Raw genomic sequence first — 27,081 nt, 5'->3', positions numbered from 1 at the left:
GAGGCAGTCCTGAAGAGCCCTGTACTCCTGAGACCTCAGATGAAGCCAGGTCACGGGAGCAGTTTGCCTTAGTCGACGAGGAATGGGTTAGAGACCAGTTGATCAATCTGGACATCCATAAATCCATGGGTCCAGATGGGATGCACTCGCGGGTGCTGAGGGAACTGGCGGAAGTCATTGCTAGACCACTCTCCATCATCTTTACCAAGTCTTGGGAAACGGGAGAGGTGCCTGAGGACTGGAGGAAAGCAAATGTCGCTCCAGTCTTCAAAAAGGGCAAGAAGGAGGACCCGGGTAGCTATAGACCGGTCAGCCTCACCTCCATCCCTGGAAAGTGATGGAGCACCTTATCCTTGATACCGTCTTAAGGCATGTCAAGGATAAGAGGGTTATGAGGGGCAGTCAACATGGCTTTACCAAGGGGAAGTCATGCTTGACCAACCTCATAGCCTTTTATGAGGAAATAACATTGTGGATGGATGATGGCAGAGCGGTGGATGTGGTCTACCTTGACTTCAGCAAAGCATTTGACACAGTCTCCCACAGCATCCTCATAGCTAAACTGAGGAAGTGTGGTCTGGATGATCAGGTAGTGAGGTGGACTGCAAACTGGCTGAAGGACAGAAGCCAGAGAGTTGTAGTCTATGGGGCGGAGTCTAGTTGGAGGCCTGTATCTAGTGGAGTGCCTCAAGGGTCAGTATTGGGACCAGCATTATTTAATATATTCATCAATGACCTGGATGAGGGAATTGAGTGTACTGTCAGCAAGTTTGCTGATGACACTAAGCTGGGAGGAGTGGCTGACATGCCAGAAGGCTGTGCTGCCATCCAGCGAGACCTGGACAGGCTGGAGAGTTGGGCAGGGAGAAACTTGATGAAATATAACAAGGGAAAGTGTAGAGTCCTGCATCTGGGCAGGAACAACCCCAGGTTCCAGTATAGGTTGGGGAACGACCTGTTAGAGAGTAGTGTAGGGGAGAGGGACCTGGGGGTCCTAGTGGATGGCAGGATGACCATGAGCCAACACTGTGCCCTTGTGGCCAAGAAGGCCAATGGCATCCTGGGTGTATTAGAAGGGGGGTGGTTAGTAGGTCGAGAGAGTTCCTCCTTCCCCTCTACTCTGCCCTGGTGAGACCGCATCTGGAATATTGTGTCCAGTTCTGGGCCCCTCAGTTCAAGAAGGACAGGGACCTGCTGGAGAGAGTCCAGCGCAGGGCAACTAAAATGATTAAGGGAGTGGAGCATCTCCCTTATGAGGAAAGGCTGAGGGAGCTGGGTCTCTATAGTTTGGAGAAGAGGAGACTGCAGGGGGACCTTATTAGTGTATATAAATATATAAAGGGGGAGTGTCATGAGGATGGAGCCAGGCTCTTCTCAGTGGCAAACAATGATAGGACAAGGGGTAATGGGTATAAACTGGAACACAAGAGGTTCCACTTAAACTTGAGAAGAAACTTCTTCTCAGTGAGGGTGACGGAACACTGGAACAGGCTGCCCAGAGAGGTTGTGGAGTCTCCTTCTCTGGAGACATTCAAAACCCGCCTGGACACATTCCTATGTAACCTTATCTAGGTATTCCTGCTCCGGCAGGGGGATTGGACTAGATGATCTTTTGAGGTCCCTTCCAATCTCTAACATACTGTGATACTGTGATACTGTGATGTTCTCCTCTGAAAGGGGAAAGGTGAGTTACTGGAGTAACCCTCCAAGGGCTACTCACTCCAGGGAAGAAGGGCAGTAAAAAAGAAAACCAGTTTTATGAAGCTGCAGAAAACCAGTTTTATGCTCTACAGTAATGATTTTTCGTTAGGTAGGGACATCTCTTATCCTGATAAAACAACTTGCAGCACTCAAGCTTACTCCTTCTTGAAAAATCTGGTGCCCTGGCTAGTGTGTCCTGTGCAGGTAATAGCAACAGCATCTCCAGACAAAGAACTACACATTTGAGATACCTGTTTTCCTTAAGCAGATGCACGTCTGCATGCAAGTTTGTCTTTGCAATTACCAGCCCTGGACTTTTTGCATAATCATAAAATGCTCCATACGCTGGTGTTTCTTCTGATGCTTACTGTAGCCAGTATGGACAAGTACTGAAGGTAGGCTGAAATTGCAGTTTAGATTAATATATCATTTAGTCAGCAGACCTGTCAACAAGACTTGGAAGTGCAGGACTGTCTGGAGACACTGCTGAGCTACAGATTCTAATGCCTCTCTGCAGCATAAGATCAGCTCAGCAGCTTCTGCACTCAGGAGCTTAGCCTTGGCTTTTGCTGCACTTAGAGAGAGACAGACTGCTTGAGTATGTGTAGAGGAGGCCACGGAGATGCTGTGAGGGCTGGAGCAGCTCTGCTCTGGAGACAGGCTGAGAGAGCTGGGCTTGCTCAGCCTGGAGAAGAGAAGCCTTAGAGCAGCTTCCAGTGCCTAAAGGGGCTACAAGAAACCTAGAGAGGGGCTTTGGACAAGGGTCTGTAGGGACAGGACAAGGGGGAAAGGCTTTAACCTGACAGATGACAGACTGAGATGAGATCTTGGGCAGAAGTTCTTCTCTGTGAGGATGGTGAGGTCGTGGCACAGGTTGCCCAAGGAAGCTCTGGCTGCCCCATCCCTGGCAGTGTTCAAGGCCAGACTGGACAGAGCTTGGAGCAACCTGGTCTAGTGGAAGGTGTCCCTGCCTGTGGCAGGGGGATGGAACTGGATAAGCTTTAAGGTCTCTTCCAACTCAAACCAGTCTGTGATGCTATGATTCAGACTAAGCCTTAAAGTTAGGAATCACATTTCTGGGCTGTTTCATTGGCTTTCTGAACACACATAGGGAATGACAAAATCTTTCTTTGCAATCTGTTATATAGAGTGAGGTCAGTAGTTCTTCTCAGTGAGCAAAGTGCTGGTAATGCATTACTAGCTTTGGTCAGTATCTTAGTGATAGAGTACAGCAATATCTACAGAAATGCTGAGCTTGCTAAATCAATTTTGCAAAACACAGGCAAGATGTACAGAAAGAAGGAAACATTCTCAGTTTTGGATACCTCTGTTGACTGCCACTGTGAAATCTGTGTTTTCCAGGATTTTCCCAGGGCAGCACAGTCTGTCAAAGAAACCCTAGAAATAATATATTTATACAACTTTATCTTCATGACTATGGAGTGTATAGGATGGTCTCTGCTATATGAGGGAGCATTCCTGCAAACCAGTTTTCTGTTCTGCCTCTCTGGGAGTATACACACACAGACATATTTACAGCTAAGTAAATAATTATATAGAACTGGTTTATACACCCTACTACGGCATAGATACAAAATTATTGCAATGAAATGATGCTGCAGACCTAATGTATAATATAGCTGGTTGCTGCTATGGCATTGACCATATCCATTCTGTAAAAGGTAGACTGCAAACTAACTCTTGGTTTTGTTTTCTCCTTGATTCCTAGCAGAAAATGGACCCCGTCTACTTGTGGTAGCAGAGCAAGCTAAAATCTTCTCCCACCGGGGTGGCAATGTGACACTGCCATGTAAATTTTACCATGAACACACATCAACAGCTGGCTCAGGAACCCACAAGATCCGGATCAAGTGGACCAAACTCACCTCAGATTACCTCAAAGAAGTGGACGTCTTTGTTGCAATGGGACACCACAGAAAGAGCTACGGAAACTACCAGGGCAGAGTGTTGCTGAGGGAAAGCAGTGAGAATGATGCCTCTCTTATAATTACAAATATAATACTGGAGGATTATGGGAGATATAAGTGTGAAGTGATTGAAGGATTAGAAGATGACACAGCAGTGGTAGCTCTGAATCTGGAAGGTAGGTAACATCTGAATCATACTTAAATTCAGACTTCTCAGTGTTTATGAATACCTGCCTTTTTCTCCTAATACTGCTGATATTGTATTAACACTGGTAACAGTAAGCTGAGAACTGGGATTCATTGTGCTTTGGGGATTTTTGCCTGACAGCTCATGACAAAAATCATAAATTAGAAGAACATTAGGCCTTCTATAACTTATGCTAGCCTATGGCATATTCTGTTTCCGGTGAAACTTGGTGTGTGGGGAAGAAAAAAAGAATGATCAAACATAGTACAAAGAATTCCATACATTTTTAATGCCCTCCTATCACCTTACAAATGTCATTGCATGTTTTTACAGTAAACTTAGACAAAATTGTATTAAATATTCCCCTAACAGCCATTTTATGGTACTTTGGGACATTTTGGATTACCAAGCAATACAAATCTTCTTAAAAGGAGGAAAAATGTTAAAGTAGTTTTCCAGAGACAGCAGTTTTGTTTTTTCCAGCCTTATAATTGCATAAAATAGAGCTCAATATTGCCTGCCAAGACAACTCCTACATGTAGTCTGTAGTCATTTCTCTCAGCAATATTCTTCAAAACAAGTAGACTACAAAGCATTACAAAAAATTAGTGAAATAAGTTTAAAGAAAACCAAATACTCAGCTTTCCTTTACTCTTAAGAAATTCAGATTATTTTTGTGAGGTAGAATGCATGTAAACCAACATTTGGCCTTTTTCCCCAAAGCACTGTACAGAACTCAGCAGTAAACTAAAAGTTGTGTGAAGCTATCTCCCTTACCCTTATGCTTACCAGCAGGTGTGTGTCAAAGAGAACTTTATAGAAATCACTTTATCTATGAAAAGTAGTTAGGAATAAAAAATACAAAAGAAGAAAATCAAACCTCTGGCTCTCAAACCATTAAACAAGTGAAATATATGACTCTTTCATTGAGGGTTATTGTATATTATGATAGTTTTATAGTTACCCTGCACAATAAGACTGTCTGAGTGGTTCTTGAACCAAACGGATGTCATGGGCTTAGCTTATTCCTTTTCATCTATTCTTCCATTCCTGGTTGGAAGCTGCTGAAACCTTCAATTTCTGAATGCAGAAAGGCCCTGCAACAGTTTCCATGCCAGGAGGATAGTTGATTTAAGTTGTTTCACCTCACATAATTCATCTTTAATAAGAATGCATGCTGATCTTTGCACACTTACAATATGAAACTGAACATACACATGTCCAGTTTAAGTTGTCTAAAACAGTTTTGAGTGAAAACAGAAATAAGTAGGAGGAAAAAGCATTTTACTTTATTCTTCTCTGCTAGCCAAGGGCTCTCGTGTGTTCAATCTTCTCTTCACTCAGGCACGCAATGCAGTGGTTGCTTGTTGCAGATGCTGCTACTGAAATGAGCCACTGCAGTGAGAGCAGTTTCTGCTCGGAATGTTCAGCTTTCCTTAAGTGAAAGCAAAGCTCTGCTGGGCTGCATAGGCTGCAGGTATGGGCCCTGTGACTGGGACATGCATTATGAGGTGGGTAGCCTCAGAGCGTTCCACCTCACAGGATGGTTTCCAGACAATAAGGATGTAAATAAAAATGTGGCAAGTACAGCTATTTACTGCACCTGAGGAATAGCAAGTGCCAGGTCAGAAAAATGCAGCATCTGTTTTAGTTGTGTTTGACCATAGCACATCTCTTCATCTTTCATGCTGTCATGCAGGCAGTCCTGCAACTCTCCCCTGGGTTGCAAGGGTGATCTGTAATTTGATAATATTCTTCTGTCAGTCTTGTTTCGTCCTAAGTACATACCTCTGTCAGTCTTCGATGTATTCAGATAAATAACTGCATAACTATATCACACACTGAGATTTCCCTGTGTTTTACAGCATCATGGTATTTTGTCAATGTAAAAAGATCAGAGGCAGTGTAAAATCTTTAAATTCCTCATCATACCACTCATCTGGATCAGATACTCATCTGGTGCCACTTAGCATTGTGCCACTGAAGCAAAAGTTGATTAGCCTTCTGCTCTTAAAAGCAAAGAGGTTCCAGCACAAATGCTTCCTGCTTGCCAGGATTTCCTGGGGACGGAGAGATGCTGATGGCTCTAGTGGCAGATTGGAAAGTTTTGCCTGAAGCTTGGTAAATGTGCACATGCAGAGATCCACATTTGAAAGTCAATATTTGATTTAGAGTAAAAAAGCAGTGAGAAATCTTTCCTGTACTGCAGATAGTAAGACAACTGGAAAAAGTGAGATTTTCTACCTTTTTTTACTGTGACTGTTCATGATACAGCACCAGACCTTTGGATACAAGGTCTGGGTACTACCTCCTGGTACACAGTATCCTCTCTAGCTTACGGTTGTGACTAAACAGTGTATGCCAACTCCAGCCCATCTTGTCCAAAAGCACCACTTCTTCCTGTTTTTCCCCACCTCCAATATCAGGAAATTCATAAGGATAGGAGGAACCGTATTTCTTCAACCAAGTATGTTCCAATCTCTCCTCAACGGAAAGTTTAGATATTTTAACAACTCTCTGGCTAACATAAGAAACAATTCCTTTTTAACTACTTCTGTCAGAAGTGGGACAGGTGTGATACTGCTCATTTCTGATGATATAGGGTGATGTATTCTAAACTGATAGGAAAATTTAATTTGCAAAACCTCATTGGAAAATGTAACCGTCAGATAAGACTAGTGAATGTGTCAGTGTCAAACCTGCTTTGACATTAAATCCAGTGATTCTGGATCTAAGCTACAATGAAGTTTCCTTCTTAAGTGATAATGATTAAAATGCACTTATATTTACAATGGACATTAATAGCTGATAGAGTATTTTCCTATATTTGCATGCCCCCGTGCTTATTTTTTCATCTCATCTGCAGCTTTATGTAGCGCTGGCTTTACTGTTTCATGTATTTCAGCAATGAAGAATAGATCAAGAAGAAAAAAAAGATCATCTATGGAAAAAAAAAGATATATCAGCCCATTCCAACATTCTACATCTGTTATAAAAAATAAGGTTAATCTCACAGTGGGAAGGATTTGCATCAATAGCCTGATGTCCTGAGATTGTGGCCCTAAGGATGTTAATTGGCAGCAAGACGAAACCATTTATACACAGGAATGCCCATTAGCAGTGCAAAACAGCTGATGACTCCAATGTGAACTCACTGTACAAACAGTATAGCTTTGGTTAGGTGAAAGCATGTTAATATATCAATAGGAAAATAGTTGTCCTCTACCTCAGTGGACCTTTTTTGTTCCTCAAATGTGGGAGTGTTTTATTCTTATTAGACTCAAATACTTCCTGAGATCATCATTAAATAAATTGTTCGTTGTAATTGCATACTTTTAGCTTTGAAAAAACAGAGGAATTAGATTCAGTCTGTTTGTCACATACCTTACATATTTTTGGTATGTTTTCTTCACTATTATTCAATGCAGAATCACATCATTTCCCCCCTACACTAACGAGACAGTGTTGTCTAGTAGCTACAGCTCAGGAGTAGGATTCACTGCAGTATTTCACAGCCACCAGCTTGAAGAACTATCATGCCACAATTACCATCCTGTTGGCCAGCTCAAGTGCAAAGTCTAAGGGCAGGAAGGTTGTGCTGGGCATGGTGGCTGCGAACAGTGTAATTCCTGCACAGAGCAGGACACTTTTTATGATGTCTTTGTCACCAAACCATTTTCTTACTGAGCTGGCCTTACTCTCCTCCTGCACATAAAATATGGATCATAAGTTTTACACTCTGTCAAAGGTTCTGAAAGTCAAAACCTTAACAAAATTAAAGGCCTCATATGGCAGATAGATATTGTTGCCCGAGTCATAAGCAAAGAAAGAATCGTCAGCTTATATTGAATTTTGTGTTAGTGCTTTAACTATTTTTCTTTCTCATGAATACTAGGCACTGTAATAGATCTCACTAGATCAGGTCTGTGTACTTCAGCTTCCCAGCATGTAAAGGTTTCAGCACTGGCCCTCGGGTGTGCTGCTCAGGCACAGATTTTGTGTACTATTCCTTCATAAGATTCATGGGCAAAGAAAATGGAACAAGGCTAAACTGCCCAAAGCAGGTTTTTACCCTCTTAGAATTTTTTATAATAGTCTGTCTTTAGGGAGAGACTATAACTGAATACATAAGTTTTGCAATACTGGCTTCGGAATAATTACTTTTTTGCAGTGCTAGGAATATGCAGGTCTAGATAAAGCCACTAAAAATCTCTGTAGAAAGCTGCTTCTAGATAGAAGCTAACTCTTTGTGTGGCTCCACATGAACTGAAAATCTCAGCAGGTTTTATGATCTTGCTTAGAGGTATGTTAGCTTTTATGTCCAAAATAGAGTTAGAAAAAGAACAGCCACCTCTTTCAAAAACAGACTTTGTAGTTCAAAATAGATCAAACAAATCTGCAAGCTTCATATAAGGAAATTCTTCTATACTGTTACAGTGATCATTTTCTAATCTAGTCACTTGCCTTACGCTGGACATAAGAAATGGGGAATTTGTGGCTAAACCAGCATGAATTGGTTGAAACCAACCAGTTGAAACCAACTGTATGGTCTCAACAGCTGGAGAAATAAGATTCAGCCTGATATTGTTATCTCATATTTGTTTCTTCTGTGTATTTCCATTACATTCATACACAAAAATCTATTTTAAATATCCTTTGTGTGACAATGTGTTGCACTGTCTACTATAAAACTGATTTTATAGGATATTTAAAAAACATTTGTGGGTCCCTAGAAAGCCACAGAAAGTCTTGTGACAGACAACAAGAGTTTTTCAAGAGTAAGTAATGACAGAGCAATGTAATTCCTTCTATGAAAGGGTAACAGGTCTTTGCGGTCACAAATGTGTTTGCAAATGCTTTGAGAAATGATACCTGAAAGATTCAGGTGAAGTAAAAAGTTCAAAAAACAGGAGCAAAAAAATTACCTGGAAATTATGACCGAAAAGCAAATGCTAAAATAATTAGTACTAGTTACCCTAAAGAGAGCAAGAAAAGATAGCAGTTTTAAAATTTTGGTAAAGGCTGTAAAACATAACAGTCTTCCCCCAGTGCAGTGTGAGTCTAGTTCATATGCCTGTGCTTGTCAGAAATAAGCAGCCACACTGACAGCTTGGTTGCGGGATGCTGCAGGCTGGAGGGACACTGTCTCAAGCTTCAGTTTTGTTTTCAGGGAGACTGATACCTGCTAACAGCTGGTGGACCACCCTGTGGGTGGATGGTCAGTCTTGGCAAACAGAGCAATGGAAATGGAGTCTCAAGGAAAATGAAGGATTTACCACTTTTTACAGAATTTCAGAAGCCCAGCATGGAAAATTTTGCCAGCAAGTGTATGAACCTGCCAGCATAAAACTGTACCCTACAGTATAGTATATACCAAGCCCTACTGTTAATCCTGTGTTTACACTGGCTACAAGAAAACGTACTTTTCTGTTTGGGCTAGAACTCAAGGAAGCTCATTTCTTTACCCTGGCTGTGAAAAGACCTTTTGTTTTTCCTTTTTTTTTCCCATGTGTGTCAACAGAAATTTGTGTTATCTTGTTCAAGGTGTAAGTACTCTTAAAATTGCTAATTGTGTATGGTGCTGGCTTAATAGACACCCATAAATTGCTACAGTAGTTGGGCTTTCTAAGCTTATTTCCTCACCTTGTTGTCTTGGGTAATTGTTACAGCTTCTTGCACTGACAATGTGTCTGTAGCTACTGAGTAATTACAAAGACCTTGCACTGAATTGTAGGGATTACCTGCATATAACATCTGAAATAGCTTACAGAAGACACACAAATATAATCTCTTTTGCATTCCCTAAAAAACACAGTGACTGAAGCAAAGCTGTATGTTTGTGGAACTGAACGTAAGTACAGGTGTGTGTATGGGGAGGATATGTTATACCTCCAGTTATTATGTTCTTAATTGGCAGAAATCCTAATTTCTGTTACAAAAGTAATTTTCTGGACTGTGATTGCATCGTCACAGATGCATGCAGCAAGCCCCACCTAGCCTTCCTCTTTCACTAACAGATTTATTCTCCGCTGAATTTATGTGTCTCACGTTTTTCTCTCTTGCTGAGAGGAAAGGAGGTCCTTCCCCAGGGGTTGGACCTATTTCAGAGAACTGTGTGTTTGGGAGAGGAGCCACACTGAGAAGTCTATATGGTAAATTAATATTCCCTATTCAGGCTTCACAGGTGGCTTAGCTGCTTCCTTCGGGTAGGGAGCTGAATCACGAAGGTCAAGTTAAGACTGCTCGGCTCAGTCTTCCCACAAACTAATTTGATTCTAACCACCTGAGGCTGGGAGTTTTTATCTTTCTCCATTTTTTTATGCTGAATTTGCTAACGTTTGGAAATGGGTGTTTTGTCTGGAACTGGTAAAACACAGGGTTGGATTCAGGAGTTTGTGTTCAGTTAGTAGTTCAGGAACAGTAACAAGCCTCAGAACAGCTTTTGCTCATTCAAAAACAGATTTGATGGATTATCTCTTGATGGGTTATAAGATCCAAGACTGAAGAAGATGCTTTGCAATTAACTAAAGTTCAGCACTGCTAAATTGTAACAAAAGGAAGATCAATAGTAAGATCTAACTATGAATTTCAGCTAGATTTGATAGGGAAATTAAGAAAAAAAATAAATTAACAAAGAGGAAAGGTAATACAAGGCTACACAATACACATACCCAGTCAATTTTGCTCTATAGAATCACCAATGGCCACTCCCATCTGTAGGGTGAAATTAATGCTAATCAGTTGCAGGCTTGTACTGCAGATGAACTCAAACAAAAATCAGCTTCCATGCAGTCTACCCCAATATAACTGAAAGCCAATATTACAGCCGTGTGCATATGTATGTTATTAAAACATTATGTCCCAAAGTGTCAAATTCAAATAGATTTGTAACAAATTTTTGTGCATATTTAACCCTTTTTAAAAAGCTATTGTGGAAACCTTAAGGACTCAAATTTCTTTGAAGCATTTCCAATTAATTTTTGCTGAGTTTTTAGAAGTACGTAAGTTTAGTTATTGACTAAAAAATACTCATCTCTGATGATTTTAGTATTTTTTTTCAATGTGTATGCAAATCAGACACATGTACTGGACAAGGAGTCAGTTGTCAGTGGAAGTGGTTCTGGAAAAATAATAAGTAATGGATTTCTAATAAAGTAATAATGCTTGGACCCCTCTGACATTTGCTACATGTTTAGCATAGCCAGTGATATTTGTATCCAGTATCACTGAGGGGGAATGAATAATTTTTTATAAAAGAGATTAGGAAGAGGAAGAAAAACAGGAATTCAGAAAAATATGAAACATCTACAGCTTTTTTATGAAGTTACAGTTAACAGCACATGTTGTATTACATTACATTCATGCTTTATAGTTCAGAAGAGCTAATAACTTAAAAAGCCCTTTAACAAAGGATTTACAAAAGGAAAGATCCTCAGCAGACACTCTAGTTAATTGCCAAAGGAGAGCAAAATCCTGTTTATTATTACTCTGCCAAGTTTACATTTGTATGCTTTATTTTCCTTGACCAAGTCACTGAGGATTAGTAATAACAAAAATTTTGTTTAACAAAAATAACACTTCTTGGACAATAAAGTAGTGAGGGAGAAAAAGGAAGGAAAGGAGATGTTAAGATAACGGTGACATAGACACCAAAATGGGTTTAAATATTTGGAAAGAAGAATGGCTTAATTGCATGGCGACAGTCTTGCATGACCATAATGTAATATCTGTCTCCTATGCTACATTGCCCTGAAGGCAAGGAACTTGTTACAAGCGGGAGAATTCAACAGCAGTGAAAAAGTAAAAAAAAAAAAAAGTTGGTATTTATACCAGTGTAAAGTTTTTGGCTCATCTCATGTGTTATTTTATCTTCAGTCCCTCTGCATCCTACAGCACTTAGTTCCACAGAGATGCTTGAGAATAAACATTCTCTGATGCTGTTTTATTTCAGCTTATTATGAGACTGGGCTAAAGCCAACTGTAAAATTTAGTTCTGGATTAAGTTTCTAAACCCTGCCAAAGATCAGGGTGGTCTTATCTAAACTTTTATTTTCAGTTTCTCTCTTCTATCAGAACCCAGGTGGGGAGGTGGTTCTTCAGCATTTTCAAGTGTTCTTTAACTACAGATCTTCTTCATAAAGCAAGCAGGAAATATACTGTGGAAAAATTTGTCAGATAAGAGCAATGACTTTGATTCAGTGTTGCTGCTGAAACAATCCTGGACGTGTCCCCAGATTTTCCATCTCCACTTGGATGTCCTCTCTCTGAGAGGACATCTCAGAGAAAATCTCTCTGCCACATCTGTCTGCAATGGTTCACCACTGATGAGCAACAAACAGGGATTTAGTCTGGCCTGTGACTGGTCCTCAGGGGTGGAAGGAAGCATTTGGCAGGTCCATACTCCTTGCACAGTGGCTATCCAGTAAGCATCCTTTGCTTAAGCCAGCAGTGCTTTTGGCAGCCATGGGGGCAGCGAGGAAATCTGGTGTCCCACATGGCTTCCTACTAGGGCTATCTTTCTTTGCTGGAAGTGCGTGCTACATGCCTCACCATCTGCAAGTGGGGAAACATGTCTTCTGCTCAAGGAACTGTGCTCCCTGATGCCCTCTATGAGAAGCTCTCCCTGCTTGAGTGGTGACAAACTGCCAAACACCAGCTGGAAAATAGCAGAAAGATCTCCCCAAAACCATATACAGCTTCACTGATTTTATTTCCCTATACACTTCCTCCTTTAAGGCCTCAGGACACTAAAATTATGCCTCCTACCAGTGTAGCCTTGAAATGTTGTTATTAAAAAATGCATGAAATACCTTCTTGTTCCTAGAATAATGTGACATAAAATAAAAACAAGCAAACAAGAAACCATCAGTAACCTCTCAGGAAATCTTGTCAAGGGTCCATGCAAAGACCATAGCACTTTTTTGTGTCAATCGAAATATTTAAACTTAAAATTTATGTGTAAGAAAACATAAACATATGCCACTGTACTACAGTTTCTTCTTTCTAAATGACTGTCAGAGGACCTCCAAATCCCACCCCACAAAGAATAGAACTAGGCTGAATTTTAATTTACTTTTTTTTTTTTTTAATGAGAAATTGATCTTACAGCTGTAAACTGGAATTTCCTAATGAAAAACCTGTAGTTGCAGAATTTTAACCAGCTCTGCCTATCTTTAAGCACTCTCAGACTCCAGTGACTGTAAATGCTGTTTCTCCCCTTTTTTATCACTTCAGGCGTTGTATTCCCTTACTCTCCACGGCTGGGTCGTTACAACTTAAACTTCCATGAGGCTCAGCTAGCGTGCCTGGACCAAGACTCTGTTATCGCCTCCTTTGATCAGCTCTACGATGCCTGGAGGTCAGGGCTGGACTGGTGTAATGCAGGCTGGCTCAGCGATGGCTCCGTGCAGTACCCCATCACCAAGCCCAGGGAGCCCTGCGGAGGGAAGAACACAGTGCCTGGGATCAGGAATTACGGGTTCTGGGATAAAGATAAAAGCCGATATGATGTCTTCTGTTTTACTTCAAACTTCAATGGTAAGAGTCTTCTTCACCCCTAACTTGTAAATGACTGTTTCTGTGCTTAGGAAAGAAACTCCCATGGCAGCAAAGACATATTTGATTTGTCAAAGCTTATGTTAGGCTTGGAAAATTTTATTGTTGAATTTACAAGGGCTCTTGCACAGAGTAAATTTGTCTTTGTCACATGTTCATGTGGATGGTTTTTACAACTCAGAACTTGTATTGGCAGGAGTTTCTAATATCTCTGCCATCACCCCATTAAAATTTATGTGTACTCTTTTAGTGTTGATATATGCCCAGTTTATTTCTGTTGAAGTGATGAAGAAACCTGTGATTCATTAATTGAGCTTTCCTATTGAATTCAATTATAATTATGATGGTTTACAACTTTGTCACCAACACAAAATTCTGATCACCACTTTGTGCTGTTGTGTCAAGCAGCTCCTACTCAAGTACCACATCTAATATGATTAATACTTCCTTATCAGCAAACCTATTTCTAGCTTTTATGCCAGATAATTTAGATCCCTAATCTTAGTACACTGCTAAAACATGTCCACTTTTGCTCTGAGCTTGGTCTGCTCTAAACCTTATTTTAGTGACTGCAAGTTTTTTTGCTGCTAACAGATGTTACTTTTAGGTATGAAATTACTTGATATCAGCTTGTTATCGTTTCAGGTTTAATCTAGTGTCTGAAGAGGATTTAGAAAACATTGCTGTGAATGAGAGGAATGCTGCAAGTAAGCATGTGCAAAAGAGTTCTACAATCCTCTACAGCACCATACTTGTGGATATTCCTACACAACTTTGCACATGTTTGGCTTGCAGCCCACCCAGACCAAAGAGCATGGACTTTTTTGTTTATGCACAGATTGCTTATCCACAATGAGGCATTTTTGTCCTGCAGCACAACAAAAAATAAACACAAGCCTTGCTCTCAGAATCATAGAATTGTTTCGTTTGGAAAAGACCTTTAAGATCATTAAGTCTAGCAGTGAACCCAGCACTGGCAAGTCCACCACTAAACCATGGCCCTAAGCACCACATCTAAACGTCTTTTAAATATCTCTAGGGACAATGACTTCACCCCTGGCCTGGGCAGCCTGTTCCAGTGCTTGACAACCCTTTTTTTAATATCCAACCTAAACTCCCCTGGCTCAACTTGAGGCCTTTTCTTCTTGTCCTACCACTTGTTACTTGGGCAAAGAGAACGACCCCACCTCCTGGCTCCATCCTCTTTCAGGTAGTTTTAGAGAGCGATAAGGTCCAATCTGAGCCTTCCTTCTCCAGACTAAAACACCCCAGTTCTCTCAGCCGTTCCTCATCACGCTTGTGTTCCAGGCCCTTCACCAGCTCCATTGCCCTTCTTTGGAGGGTAGATATGCTCTAGTACTAAGTCTGCTCCATATTCTCAAACTCCCCTCACCCCCCCCCCGCCCCATATCCTGAAACCAAGAATATTAAATTAGGCTTGATGCATTCAGAAATAAAAATGTAGCTATTTTCATCATGCTGCATTATTCCATGAAATGCTGGCTCATGTTTTTCTTGCCTGATTTATCCAAGGCGAAATCCTATATGAACTCATCTCTTACATGCAGATTTAGTCTGTACTATAGAAATAGTGTTGAGAAACAAAATGAACAAGGAAAAAGAATTAAAATGTGCTAGCCTCACTATTTGTAATGTTTGCAGAGTAAATGTTTTTGACTTTTGCTCATTAGTGGGCACCCTTTTCCACCTAGCAGCTGGACAGTTCCTCAGTATCTCTTACTGAAAGAGAATAAAAAAATTCCGAGGGAAAAAAAAAAAAAAAGAGAGATATTCTGACAGGTAAGTATTGTCTGTGCATTGATACAGAAAGACAGGGAAAGAAAGAGAAAGAGGAATGATTAAGTTTACCTTAATATCCACAGTAAACCCAGTCACTCTCCCAAAATACCAATTACCTATTTTCAGCTCAACAGTTCAGATAGCTCATGTATGCTTAACAGCTATGTTAACTTTCTCACGGTAATGGGAAAAGTTTATAATAACCCATTTTGCCACGAGGCTGCAATCGCCAAAGACAGTGGCTACAGGCAAACAGCTATTTCTGCAACACCCAATATTGATTCTGTCAGTTCAGGAAGAGCCAAGGAAAATGAGAAGCGGTTAGAACACCATGCATTTCCAGCAGTGGCAGTGACTGCTGGAGTCTCCTGATAGTGTGAAACAGAGAAGCCTTCGGCTTTATGTAAGAGAGCTGGGAAATGCCAAGGGCCTCAGTATAAGGCAAGCTCAAAAAAAACCCAAAAATAATCTCAAAGAGTGTCAGTCGTGGGAGTCACAATAAAGACAGAGGGTAATGAGGTTTAGATTTCTGCTAACTGGGTGCTTTTTAGGGAAAGAAATTCCTCAAATACATTACAATATCAGGGATTATAACAAAAAGAGGACTTAATTTCAGACAGTTCAGTAGTCAAAGCAAAAAGTCTTTACCTAAATTCCTAAATTCCACACAATGCTGTTTGGGTTTTGTTTTTTTTTTTTTTCTGAAGAAGAAAGCTACAAAACAGGAAAATCACATTCAGCAATTAAGGTGAAAAATGAAAATGTAGTCATCAGTCCATTGAGTTCAAATCCAAGTTCAGTGTCTTTACTCTGGAACTGTTGGATCCTACCTGTGATAAGCTGAATACACAAAAAAAAATACTGGTAAAAAAGGGGGGTTTATACCATTAATGAATAATCCTATGTGCATTCCTGCTATGTGCAAAAGGCAATTGTTTTAGCAAAGTTTGTCTGCAATTCAATGTAAAATAATCTTAGGACTTTATAAAATTACCCTCTACAGTGTCTTTTCTTAGACTTGAACATTTTGGTTTTGCCTATTTTACTGCTCCATATTCAACTGTTTCTCATGTTCCATGGAAGAACTGTTCATGTTTTGTGTCTGTACAGGCAAAGTGAAAAGTATATTTCCTACACTTTGTATCTAGTAGTACCAGTTTATAAGAAAATATGGTTATAGGAATATAACAGTAACGGTAGCATAATGCTATCCATTAAACCATCAAAATATTTGAAATAACATATTTTTTCTTTGTAGAATTAACTATTGGTTGGCAACATCTTGCTTTTACATTCTTCATATTGATAAACACTATTGAAAATGTATATACAAAGTGGGAAGTATCTAATTTAAATTTGGAAATTTTCCTAATGTGTGTTTCCTGCCCCGTATGGTGGAACAACCTGATACGAGCCAAAGCTTCTTTAAGGGCTGCAGACCACCCTGTTTTCTCTCCCTGCCCTGTCCCAAGGAATGGGGATGCTCCTCTTCCATACAGTCCCTCTAGAAAGTCAATTTGGGCTTTTACAATTTAGGGGAATAAATGCAGATGAATCATTTTGTTGCAGTCTGCCCCACAGAGCCACGAGGCATAGCACAAAGAATATACAATAGTACAGCTGAGTGTTCATTTGCTCAACTTCAAAGGTCTTCTGAAGGAAAGCAGTGAGATTCTGCAAGGAGAAGCCTAAAAATCTATTGCGCTGAAAAGTGTTAAGACAGCTAAATATAAACATATCTATCAGCTTGTCTATAATTAAACATTTTCAAAGAAAAAGATATAACTAGAACTTGTATCACACTTTCTGCTCATTAACATGCATTTTGTTCTATACATTGCACACAGAACAACAGCACATAATTGATTTGTTATCAGCTCTAAGAGAATCAAGTGAAAATCTCATGTTAACAACGTTAAAAATACAAAAAATAAATTTTAAAGATCATGTTAAAAATGCAGCTGTGAACCACCTGCTTGTTACAGTAATGTGTGTGGTAAGTTAACTACCACAAGCCATTTAAATGGGAGAAGGATCTAGAAGGTCATCTCTAGCACATTTCAGAATAAAATTCTGAGAATCACTGGGAATGTGTAGCCATTGTTCCAAAAAGAGAAATAAAGACACCCAAAGGGCCTGTAGGGACAGGACAAGTGAGAATGGCTTTAACCTGACAGAGGGGAGACTGAGATGAGATCTCAGGCCAAAGCTCTTCCCTGTGAGAAGGGTGAGGCACTTCACAGGTTGCCCAGAGAAGCTGTGGCTGCCTCATCCCTGGCAGTGTTCAAGGCCAGGTTGGACGGGGCTTGGAGCAACCTGGTTTAGTGGAAGGTGTCCCTGTCCATGGCAGAGGTTGGAACTGGATGAGCTTTAAGGTCACTTCCAATCCAAACTGGTCTGGAATTCTATTAATACTTTCTTAGAAGTGATTGCTTCTGAGTCACTGGAGTCACTGCTGATACCAGGTGGTGGGTGGGAGTGTGTGGAAAAGGATTAAAAAAAAATATTCCCACATATTTAATGTAGCAATTCAAAAACTGTTTATCCGAGGTGATCACTGGATATGAAAATGCTTATCAGGACCCTATGATGAAATGAAGAGAAAGCACCTCACTTTGCACAAATTTTTAACATTCTTAAATTTTGAGAAGCAATGGGCTTGCTCAACCATTTGGCACTCATAGAGCCCTTGAATGGTTTGTGTTGAAAGGGACCTTAAAGCTCATCCAGTTCCAACCAGCTGCCACGGGCAGGGACACCTTCCACTAGATCAGGTTGCTCCTCAAAGCCCTGTCCAACCTGGCCTTGAACACTGCCAGGGATGGGGCAGCCACAGCTTCTCTGGGCAACCTGTGCCAGGGCCTCACCACCCTCACAGGGAAGAACTTCTGCCTAAGATCTTACCTCAATCTCTCCTCTCTCAGGTTAAAGCCATTCCCCTTGTCCAAAGCCCCTCTCCAGGTTTCCTGTTGCCCTTTCAAGCACTGGCAGCTGTTCTAAGGTCTCCTCTTAAGGAGCCTTCTCTTCTCCAAGCTGAACAAGCCCAGCTCTCTCAGCCTGTCTCCAGAGCAGAGCTGCTCTAGCCCTCACAGCAGCTTTGTGGCCTCCTCTGGACTTGCTTGAGTAGGATGTGAGATACAGTGAACTGAGTCTGCTGAGCAAATGATAGGGTATACATGTTGTACAAGCCACAGATATACACTGCTGGCTGCTGAGAATGTCTCTTATGGCCATATGAAATCAAAAATTAGAGCACAGTAAAACAACTGGTTTCTGTGGCCATTTTCAGCATAGGGCTGCAGAAGTCATTCCCGCACTTGGCATTTCTCTTGCATGTGCTGCCAAGCACGAAGCACAGCTTGCTGCTCAGCTGCCCCTGCACGGCACCAAAGCCATGAATCTGGGCAAGAGGTTACCCCAGCAAACCATAAGCCATTGGGAGTAGTGTTAGGGCTTAGGTACTCCATGGCTGACTGCACATGGAGGCATCCTTCTTGAGAACTTCACCAAGATCCATCTTTCTAAGGCACTGCATTAGTACTTAATACAGGAAACGGGAAATGGGGTGATATTGACTTTCTGTGCCTCTGAAGAGGATGTTCACTGCCTAGCACACCCAGCTGCAATATAAAAGTTTACTAATGAACGTCTCAATTTAGAGCTGAGCTTGGAAAAATCTCCAAGGGTGGTGCAGCACTCAAACACCCACAGTCATGGTGATATAAAGTATTTATATCACAGTCATGGTGATATAAAGTAATAAAGTGCTCAGGTTTTCCTGTTTAAGCTGTTCTGTTACATGCAAAACTTAAAATAGTTATTATAGCTGGGGTTTGACTAGGTCTGCGTAAACCTTCTGCCCCACGATTTGTATGTGAGAAGTCAAATCAAACACGCTTATCACCTGACTGCAGGATGTTAAGGAGAGAGACACAGTTAATGCCTCCATCCGCTAAATTAAAATTGAACAGTTAGAAACCCCTCTAACCTATTAACAGGGGAAAACCAGCAAATTTGCACCAACATTATTAACAGAATTTTATTTAATCAGACATTCTGGATACACATTGCACTCCTGTGGGGTTTACTATTAAAGTTCCCCTCTTTGAAGAAGAGGCAGTGTATAGAGTTTTTATTATTGATGTCATATGTCAAAAGCCTGACCGTACTGCAAATCCCTAGGAAATTACATTCAATTGACATATGGTTTGTAGAGCAACTAATAAGCTGGATGAAGTTTACACACTATCAGTCCAAATCCCTCTTCCCTTAAGTCTGAAATCCTGTTTGCTTTGGTGAAACCTCTTAATAACATAGTAGGAACAGGTTTCCACTTGATAAACTTCTCTTTAGCAACACCTTGTAAATGCTTTCAAGTTGCTTAAATTGAGTTAAGCAAGCTTTTTACAAAAGGGAAGATTATCTCAACAGTTTTTCTGTGGAAATACTGTAGAAATTGTCTCTGTGATATTTTATATCACATGAAATATTTTAAATGAAATATTTTAAACATTTATTCACCACAGCTGCAATGCCCTTTTTTTTTCCCTTAATGTTCGTATCATGGTATACAATTTCCAACCTTTTCACGAAGTTAATTCAATTATCTTTACATTGTCATCTGAATTGACATTTCTTTGCTTAGCAGAAAGTGGGCTTTGCAGGGCTCTGGAACTGACCTAGCTCTCTATCTTGCTCATCGCTTTCTCTTCACCAAAAAAATAATCTGAAAATGAGCAGAATTGTGTTTGTACTTTTGCCTGGTTTTTATGAGGAAGAAAAAGGATATTATTCTGGACTACTTTCTTAATTAAGAAGTAAAGAGTGTTCTCTGGAATTAGAAGATTCCCACATAAATAAATCATATGTTTTTTAGCTAACTTGCCTCTTACAAGACAGTCAGATTGAAAAGTTGTGAATTTATTTGGAAATTATTTCTTCAAATAAACAGTGTTCCTTTCTGATCCATTTCTACCTCACACTTGGTTAATTGTCAAATCAGTGGTGATAAATAATGAATGAAAGGCTTACAATGAATTTATATTTCATTGATAAATTAAATTAACATTAGTATTATTGTTGCTTATGGATTAGTAAGGGAGACTTTCTTCTTGAGCTTTACTTGCTGCCATGTTATAAATATGTTTTTATTACCTTGAGATTGGGGGCACATTTTTCTTAGCAGCACTATCAGTTCAGTGCTGTCTTACAGTGAGAATATATATACCCTTTGATGCCTAAAGAAAAACAGACCTGCAGAACTGCTGCCTGTGCTTTTGACACTGCTAATGAAGATTTAATGACAGGCATGGTTTTGATCTACCACAGGCTCAAGCTCTGCTTCCAAGGAGCTGTGCAATATCTCAGCTTTCTTAAAAATAAATAAATAAATAAGTAAATGAAAATGCTGCTTGTACGTAACCAGAAACAAGGTCACCCACTGCCTTGTCAGAGAGCAGGCCCCCCTCATCCAAATGCCATCAATGGCCAGACCTTGCTATGCCATGCTTCTGAGAGGAAAACCTGTAAGGGTCTTCACCTAATGCTGGGAGCACCACGTAGAAGTGCAGTGCTTTGAATGTTTGACTGATTTCCCTTCTCTGACAGTAAGCTGCAGCTTTATGAGATCTGCTTTGGCTGAAATCTGCCGCGTTCCTCAGTTGTTTCACTGGATTGTCGTTGGCACCATGTTGGTAAAAGCCTCTTGCACCATAATGTTAGAGGCACAGCAGGGACCCTCGTCCAAATCCCAAGGTGTCTTCCATCATCCCTCTTTCCCAGTCTTTTTCTTCCTGATTTTCTACCTCTGAGGATGAAAATGCATTGCAACATTTCAGTTACCACTGAATGCAACTGAGGGTGGGGATGCCACACTGTGCTATGCCAGCAGAAGTAAATATAGCCCTACAGTTATGTACAAATACTCTGTGATCTCTACTCCACGCTTTTTTTTTACTACTGATATATATGAACACACCATAAAAAAAAAAAAAAGACATTTAACAGTGCTGCATCCACATTGCAAAGCCACAAATGAACCACTCTTTGATATGATTCTGCAGTAGAACATCTCCATTTCTCCTCAAAAGCCATCGCAATATTGTCACATCATCTTAATCAGGAATATAGGAATTCTTCCCTGTGAAGGTGGTGAGGTCCTGGCACAGATTGCCTAGAGGAGCTGTGGCTGCCCCATCCTCTGCAGTGTTCAAGGCCAGGTTGGATAGGGCCTGGAGCAACCTGATCTAGTGGAAGGTGTCCTTGCCTGTGGCAGGGCGCTAGAAGTGGATGATCTATAAACTCTCTTCCAACCCTTCCCACCCAAACCATTCCCTGATTCTATGATCCAATCCATGATCATATTCCTAATGATCCTTTTTTCTTCTTTCCCTTACTAGGTCGTTTTTACTACCTAATTCACCCAACCAAGCTGACCTATGATGAAGCAGTTCAGGCGTGTTTGAAGGATGGAGCTCAGATTGCTAAAGTTGGCCAGATCTTTGCTGCCTGGAAGCTTTTGGGTTATGACCGTTGCGATGCTGGGTGGCTGGCTGATGGCAGCGTCCGCTACCCAATCTCCAGGCCAAGGAAACGCTGCAGTCCTAGCGAAGCAGCCGTTCGCTTTGTAGGCTTTCCTGATAAAAAGCACAAGCTGTATGGTGTGTACTGCTTCAGAGCATACAACTGAAAATACCTAGAGCACAAAAGTCTTAAATTCATTAAGAACATGTGAAAAATTCCTTTTCGGTATGAACTCATGCAAGTTACCAAAACTGTGATAAACCTTTTTTGCTTACTATACGAGTCTTTTTCATAAACCCAACCCATTTTTGCTTTATTTTGGGGTTTTTTTAGTATTTTTGTAAAATTACCATTCCATAGGTATTTTAAATTAATATAATTTAATGGAAGCTCTATGTAAGGAAGTTTTAGAGCCAGATTCTTTCAGCTACATCATCCCAACAAAGTACACTTTTCATGTGTATACATATGTAGGCATGCAATAAAGCTTGGTGATTGCTAGGGCACAATTATGGAATGTAAGGCTACTCAAAGCAGAAGCTTTTAAAAGCACAGATTTTACACATTTGTACCAGTTTGAGAAACATTGCAAATTAATTATAACATGAATTTTGAAATAAGATAATCTTTTTTGTTAAAGGGGATAAGTGAGGTTTTGCAAAAACCCTCACAATAACGTAGGTTAGAAAATAACTCTTTTCACCGGTTTTGCATGGGAATAGCACAGAATTTAATAAAAGCAAATAGAACAGTCCAAAAAAATAGGACTAGTTTTGAAATCTAAAAACTTTCCTTTCTGAAAAATAATCTTATATGTAGGAACAAGCGCAATTAGTTGTCCTGAACATTTTCATTGTGGTTTTGTTGTGTATAAATCTATAATGAAAGGGTGAATAATTAAGTATTGAGAAAACCTTGGTTTTGTCTTAGCTCTTATTAAAGATGCCTAAGTGTTGCATTACCTTTGAGTAGCTTTACTGAGTTGTTTTTAAACTCTTAAAGGCCATTTGCTAAGCAGCATATAGCATCTACTCAGGGCAGTTTTATAAATGAACTGCTGGACAGAGAAAATGTAAAGTTTAGCAGCTTGATTTTACATTAGCCTTTGAAATGTTATTGTTTTAACAAAATAGCATTACAATATTCAATATTCTCAACTATTTATACATCATAAGAAGTAAAAATTAGAAAAAACCCATTACAATTATTAGGTTTTAGAATAAAATTATTAAATAAAATCTGAAACTAGTTATTAAAGTTTAGAAGAAAAAAAGAAAAAACAAACCACACTTCATTTCCTTACGTTTTATTTGTATCTAAAAAGTATATCTGCTTTTTAAACTATCAATGAAAAAATAGCATCACTAGCCCTGAATTATTTAGCTAATCCTCTATAGATTTAACAGGAAAAAAGTATAACAAAAAAACCTATTGAAATACTTCTTTTCTCTGCAGCAGTCTAGGTGGAAGATGTTTACCTCTATCTGCCAGTGTCAGAGATAAACATGCACTGTGCATGGTGCCTGGGATTTTCAGAGCTGCCTAAAGCACTAGGTCCTCCCTAAATACCAATTTGAGGGAATTTGTATTTCTGATGCAGACTGATTTTGGATGCAGCAATTCTTGGTGCTCATCTTCAGATACCTTAATGCAACCAGTTTTTCAGAGAGCAAGTGCTCAAGGCTTTTTGAAAATTCACTCCACTTATGGTGTCTCAAGCTGGATGTCCAAAAAACAACGAGACCACTGATTAAAAATATCTTGGTCTTGAGTAATCTTTTAGGCAGTTTTGATGTTCTCTGTCCAGTATTGATTCTACCACTTAAGAATGGAGAACTCTTTTTCCTATTCTGTGCTTGCTGACTACGAAGATTTCAGAGGACCAATATTTGTATTTTGCAAAGTTTTATAGCTTCCCACTGTTTCAATAACTAAATGAGATTTAGTGGTATTTGTCCAAGTAGGACACAATTGTTGTGCTTTCATGAATGGTTTGGTGTAGTGATTTTCTCATGGAAATGAGTAAATAAATCTCTTTCTTGGAGTGGTTGTGGTCCTGTTTTAAAACTCTGTTAATAAACCAGGAACAATATATGGTAGGATTGTAGTTGAAAGATACAATAGCATATGGGGTATTTTGTTGGAGATTGTTCCCATCAAGCTCAGAGGAAAATTTCCATCTCTCTGAGAATATTGGCATCCACTATGGATATTTGCTTATATATTGTATAGTTGAAGCAATCTTGGTGCCAAACCCCCATTCCCCTTTTCTTAATACACTAGGATTTGAATTTTCATGAAACTCTTATCACTTAGCTATAAATAGAGACTTATTACAGGGCAAACCCCTAAACCCATGTAATCTTTGCCAAACAGCAATTTTTTAAGTCAGTGTTCATTTCACACATTTTCTCAGGGAATTCAGAACTTTTTCTGAATCCCCTGGAGAAAAAAAAAATGGAAATGGAAAGAGAAATTGAAAATATGCATACAGGAAAAGGAATGAGGTATGCAAGACTGGACCACAACCAAGAAGAACATATTTTATTCTCCCATCCAGCCTTCAGAAACATGGAAAAAAGGTTCAGACTATTTCATTGTCTTTTTTGAAGCTTGGACAGGGAGGTTATGGGATGGGAAAAGATATAGGGAATATCCCGGTTCTTACCCCAGCTAGATCCAAAGTTGCTGTAAAGAGGGAAGCCCTTTATGCAGCTGGTTCTAGGCTCTATCCTCCCCAAGGATCTGCTGGATCTGGAGGAGGCTGCATGGTTTTTCTATTGCACAGAGGTGGAGAGACCCTCGTGAAATTTTATGTTAGTTTTTTACCTCTCCAGGGAAACCCTTCACAGGGTTCCACCCAGACACATCTTTCAGTTTTTTTGCAGGACTGGGGATGATATTTTGCCTGCATTAAAAAAATGTACACATCCAACCCACTCGCAGGGCTGGCTGAAGTGCCCTCACTGCTAGACCAAAAGCACTGCGGGAAAGGTGAATTCGGCCTTTCACCAACTTTGCAATGGCCTGGAGATGGCTGATCAGGTCCTAAATCACAGCAATCTCAGGCTTGTGCTTGCTTATGCCTTCCGTGTCCATACTCTGGGCTGTCATCGTGACAGCCCAAGTGTAGCATCCCCCCAGCCCACCCCTGCTTTGTGCATCACCCTTGCCCCGGGCTGGTGGCTGAGCAGGCTCTGCACCACCCAGGTCATCCCTCAGCTATGGGGACAGCCCCTGAGCTCTCAGCTTGGCAGCACAAAGAGGCCACAAGGCAACAAAGGAGTTGGGTCTCCAGACTGATGCTGAGCTGGTGTACAATCACAGATGACCAAACTTACCAGTTCAGTTATGCCTGTAAGTCTGCATTGAAGATACTGCTTGCTAAAAATCATATGTTCATGTAGTGGAGTCACAGTATAAGAATTTGCATTCATCGTGTTACTTACAAAGAGCTCAGTAGTCTACCCTGGGATCAGGCTAGATTTAGATATGTGTATTGATATGCAACATTATGTATTATGGTAAAAGATACTGATAATTGGATAATTTGATGAAAATATGTTTGTATGAAAAAAAATGGTTCTAATGTAAGCAGGTAAAAAAAAGGCAAAACATAAAAAGTGTATGATTACCTGAGAAGTGGGCACAAATAGACAAAAAGACATGAATTATATTTATTCTTACAGTTACTGACTCCATTTCCTTTTATAATATCAAATGTCAGAATGCTCTCTTATTTTCGACTAAGCTAGCTAGGTGCTTGGATAAAATTTAAAAAGCAGCTTAAGAACTGGATAAAAGTCTGTGCCATTTTGTGTCCGTTAGAAAATATTCTATCAATACCATCAATTAATGTTCTCTATCATTATCTTGTATTTCACAATGTAACTGAATCTTAATGCCCATGAATTGACAACAATTAAATCATATTGTTCTTTTCAGTATGATGATTTCTCCTTATTGACTGGCCATTCCTGTACTTCTGTCGAGAAAATACAAAAAGGAAAGGAATAGATCAAAGTATGAAAATACTTACTTTGCCATAGTAAACATAGTGATTACAAGACTAAGTGAAAAAAAAAGAAGCAGAAAACCAACAAACAAAGCCTACTCTGTGAATATGATTTACTATGAAAATAAAGAAAACTGTATTCCAAAGTCTTTGTTTTATGCTTCTTTGAAGCATTTTGGAAGTAGAAATGCAAGAAAAAAATTCTTATTTGTGTTCTCTGCCATCTTCTAAAATAAAGTAAAGCATAAATAAGAAAAGCTTTATTATTATTATTATTATTGTACGGTTGGTGTTACACTGCATATGCAGGACTAGAAATTTGACACAGAACAGTGTTTCATGTATGGGGAAAATTATGAAATTATTTATATAATCCTATGGCCTTAGAAATTAAAAGCCAAGAAAAATCAATCTTTGCAATGTGCAAAGAGAAACATTTCCACTGTCAAGCAAAGTATTAGTTACCCAAGGCACTGGGCCAGCTTTTCAGCTTCTGTATTAACACTATTTCTGCATTGTTTTATTGATCTGTGCAGGGAATTAACCCTGAAAGTAACCTACACTGCACCACTTCACTGATAAATAATAATCTTACAAAAGTTTTCAATATATCAGGTGTATTTTAAAGTAGATGACAAAGAGCGTAGGAACACTTGTCACTCAAAATAAGGGAAATATCTATTACCATGAATAAATGATTGAGACAAACCTACGTATTTTCTAATAATTTAGTAAAACCAGTTTTAAAACTAATAACAATTTCACCCTACAACATAAAGCATAAAACTAAAACTGCCTTTTGTAGAAGCAATCCCTCAATAATTGGGATTTAATTAATAGTAGAAGCTCCCATTGAATGACATCTCACTGTTCAAATGGAAGCGACTGGATTTAAGACTTGGTGGAGCTACCACATAACCAGAAATGTCTAGATTTTCACCTAAAGGCTTTATAGATGAAGTAGTAGGCTGCCATTCTATTTAGCCTTTCTTACATTTGTTCACAGAGGGTACCATCAGCTTTCTGTTTAACAACAGCAGCTGGTCATTCTACTTGAAGGTTTTAAGAAACTGAATCTTACACATTTGTTAGCCATTTTCTCCATCTTTCAGAAGCAGGTACAAAGATTAAACAAATATGGTACAGAGCAGTAAAATTCCAGTGCCAGGTAATCTACTACATAAAGAGACAAAATTTCTCTGGGTTTCAAATCAAAAAATGCAAGCTAAAAAGTAGTTTTTATTTTAAAAGCAAGGCAAGATGAACTCATGAAAAAAAATTACTTCTGAAAAATAATTAATAATGACTAGTGAAAAATAATTACTCCTCTTCCCATGCCATGAATAAGGATGGTCCCTTAAAGCAGGGGTACC

General features: G+C 39.6%; 1 protein-coding gene across 1 annotated transcript in view; it reads left to right on the top strand.

Moving 5' to 3' along the window:
• Positions 1 to 21,859, top strand: part of HAPLN1 (hyaluronan and proteoglycan link protein 1) — a gene marked incomplete at both ends in the record, with an annotated part of 33,064 nt that extends 11,205 nt beyond the window's left edge. Inside the window, 3 exons of the mRNA XM_080638465.1 lie at positions 3,431 to 3,805; positions 13,051 to 13,353; positions 21,570 to 21,859. Of these exons, the coding sequence (XP_080494591.1) occupies positions 3,431 to 3,805; positions 13,051 to 13,353; positions 21,570 to 21,859 (968 nt within the window). The remainder of the gene's footprint in view (positions 1 to 3,430; positions 3,806 to 13,050; positions 13,354 to 21,569) is intronic.
• Between the last annotated feature and the right edge of the window lie 5,222 nt (positions 21,860 to 27,081).

The sequence above is a fragment of the Psittacula echo genome (genome assembly GCF_963264785.1).
Source record: "Psittacula echo genome assembly, chromosome: Z".
Classification (NCBI taxonomy): domain Eukaryota; kingdom Metazoa; phylum Chordata; class Aves; order Psittaciformes; family Psittacidae; genus Psittacula; species Psittacula echo.
This window is presented reverse-complemented; position numbering and strand designations above follow the sequence as displayed.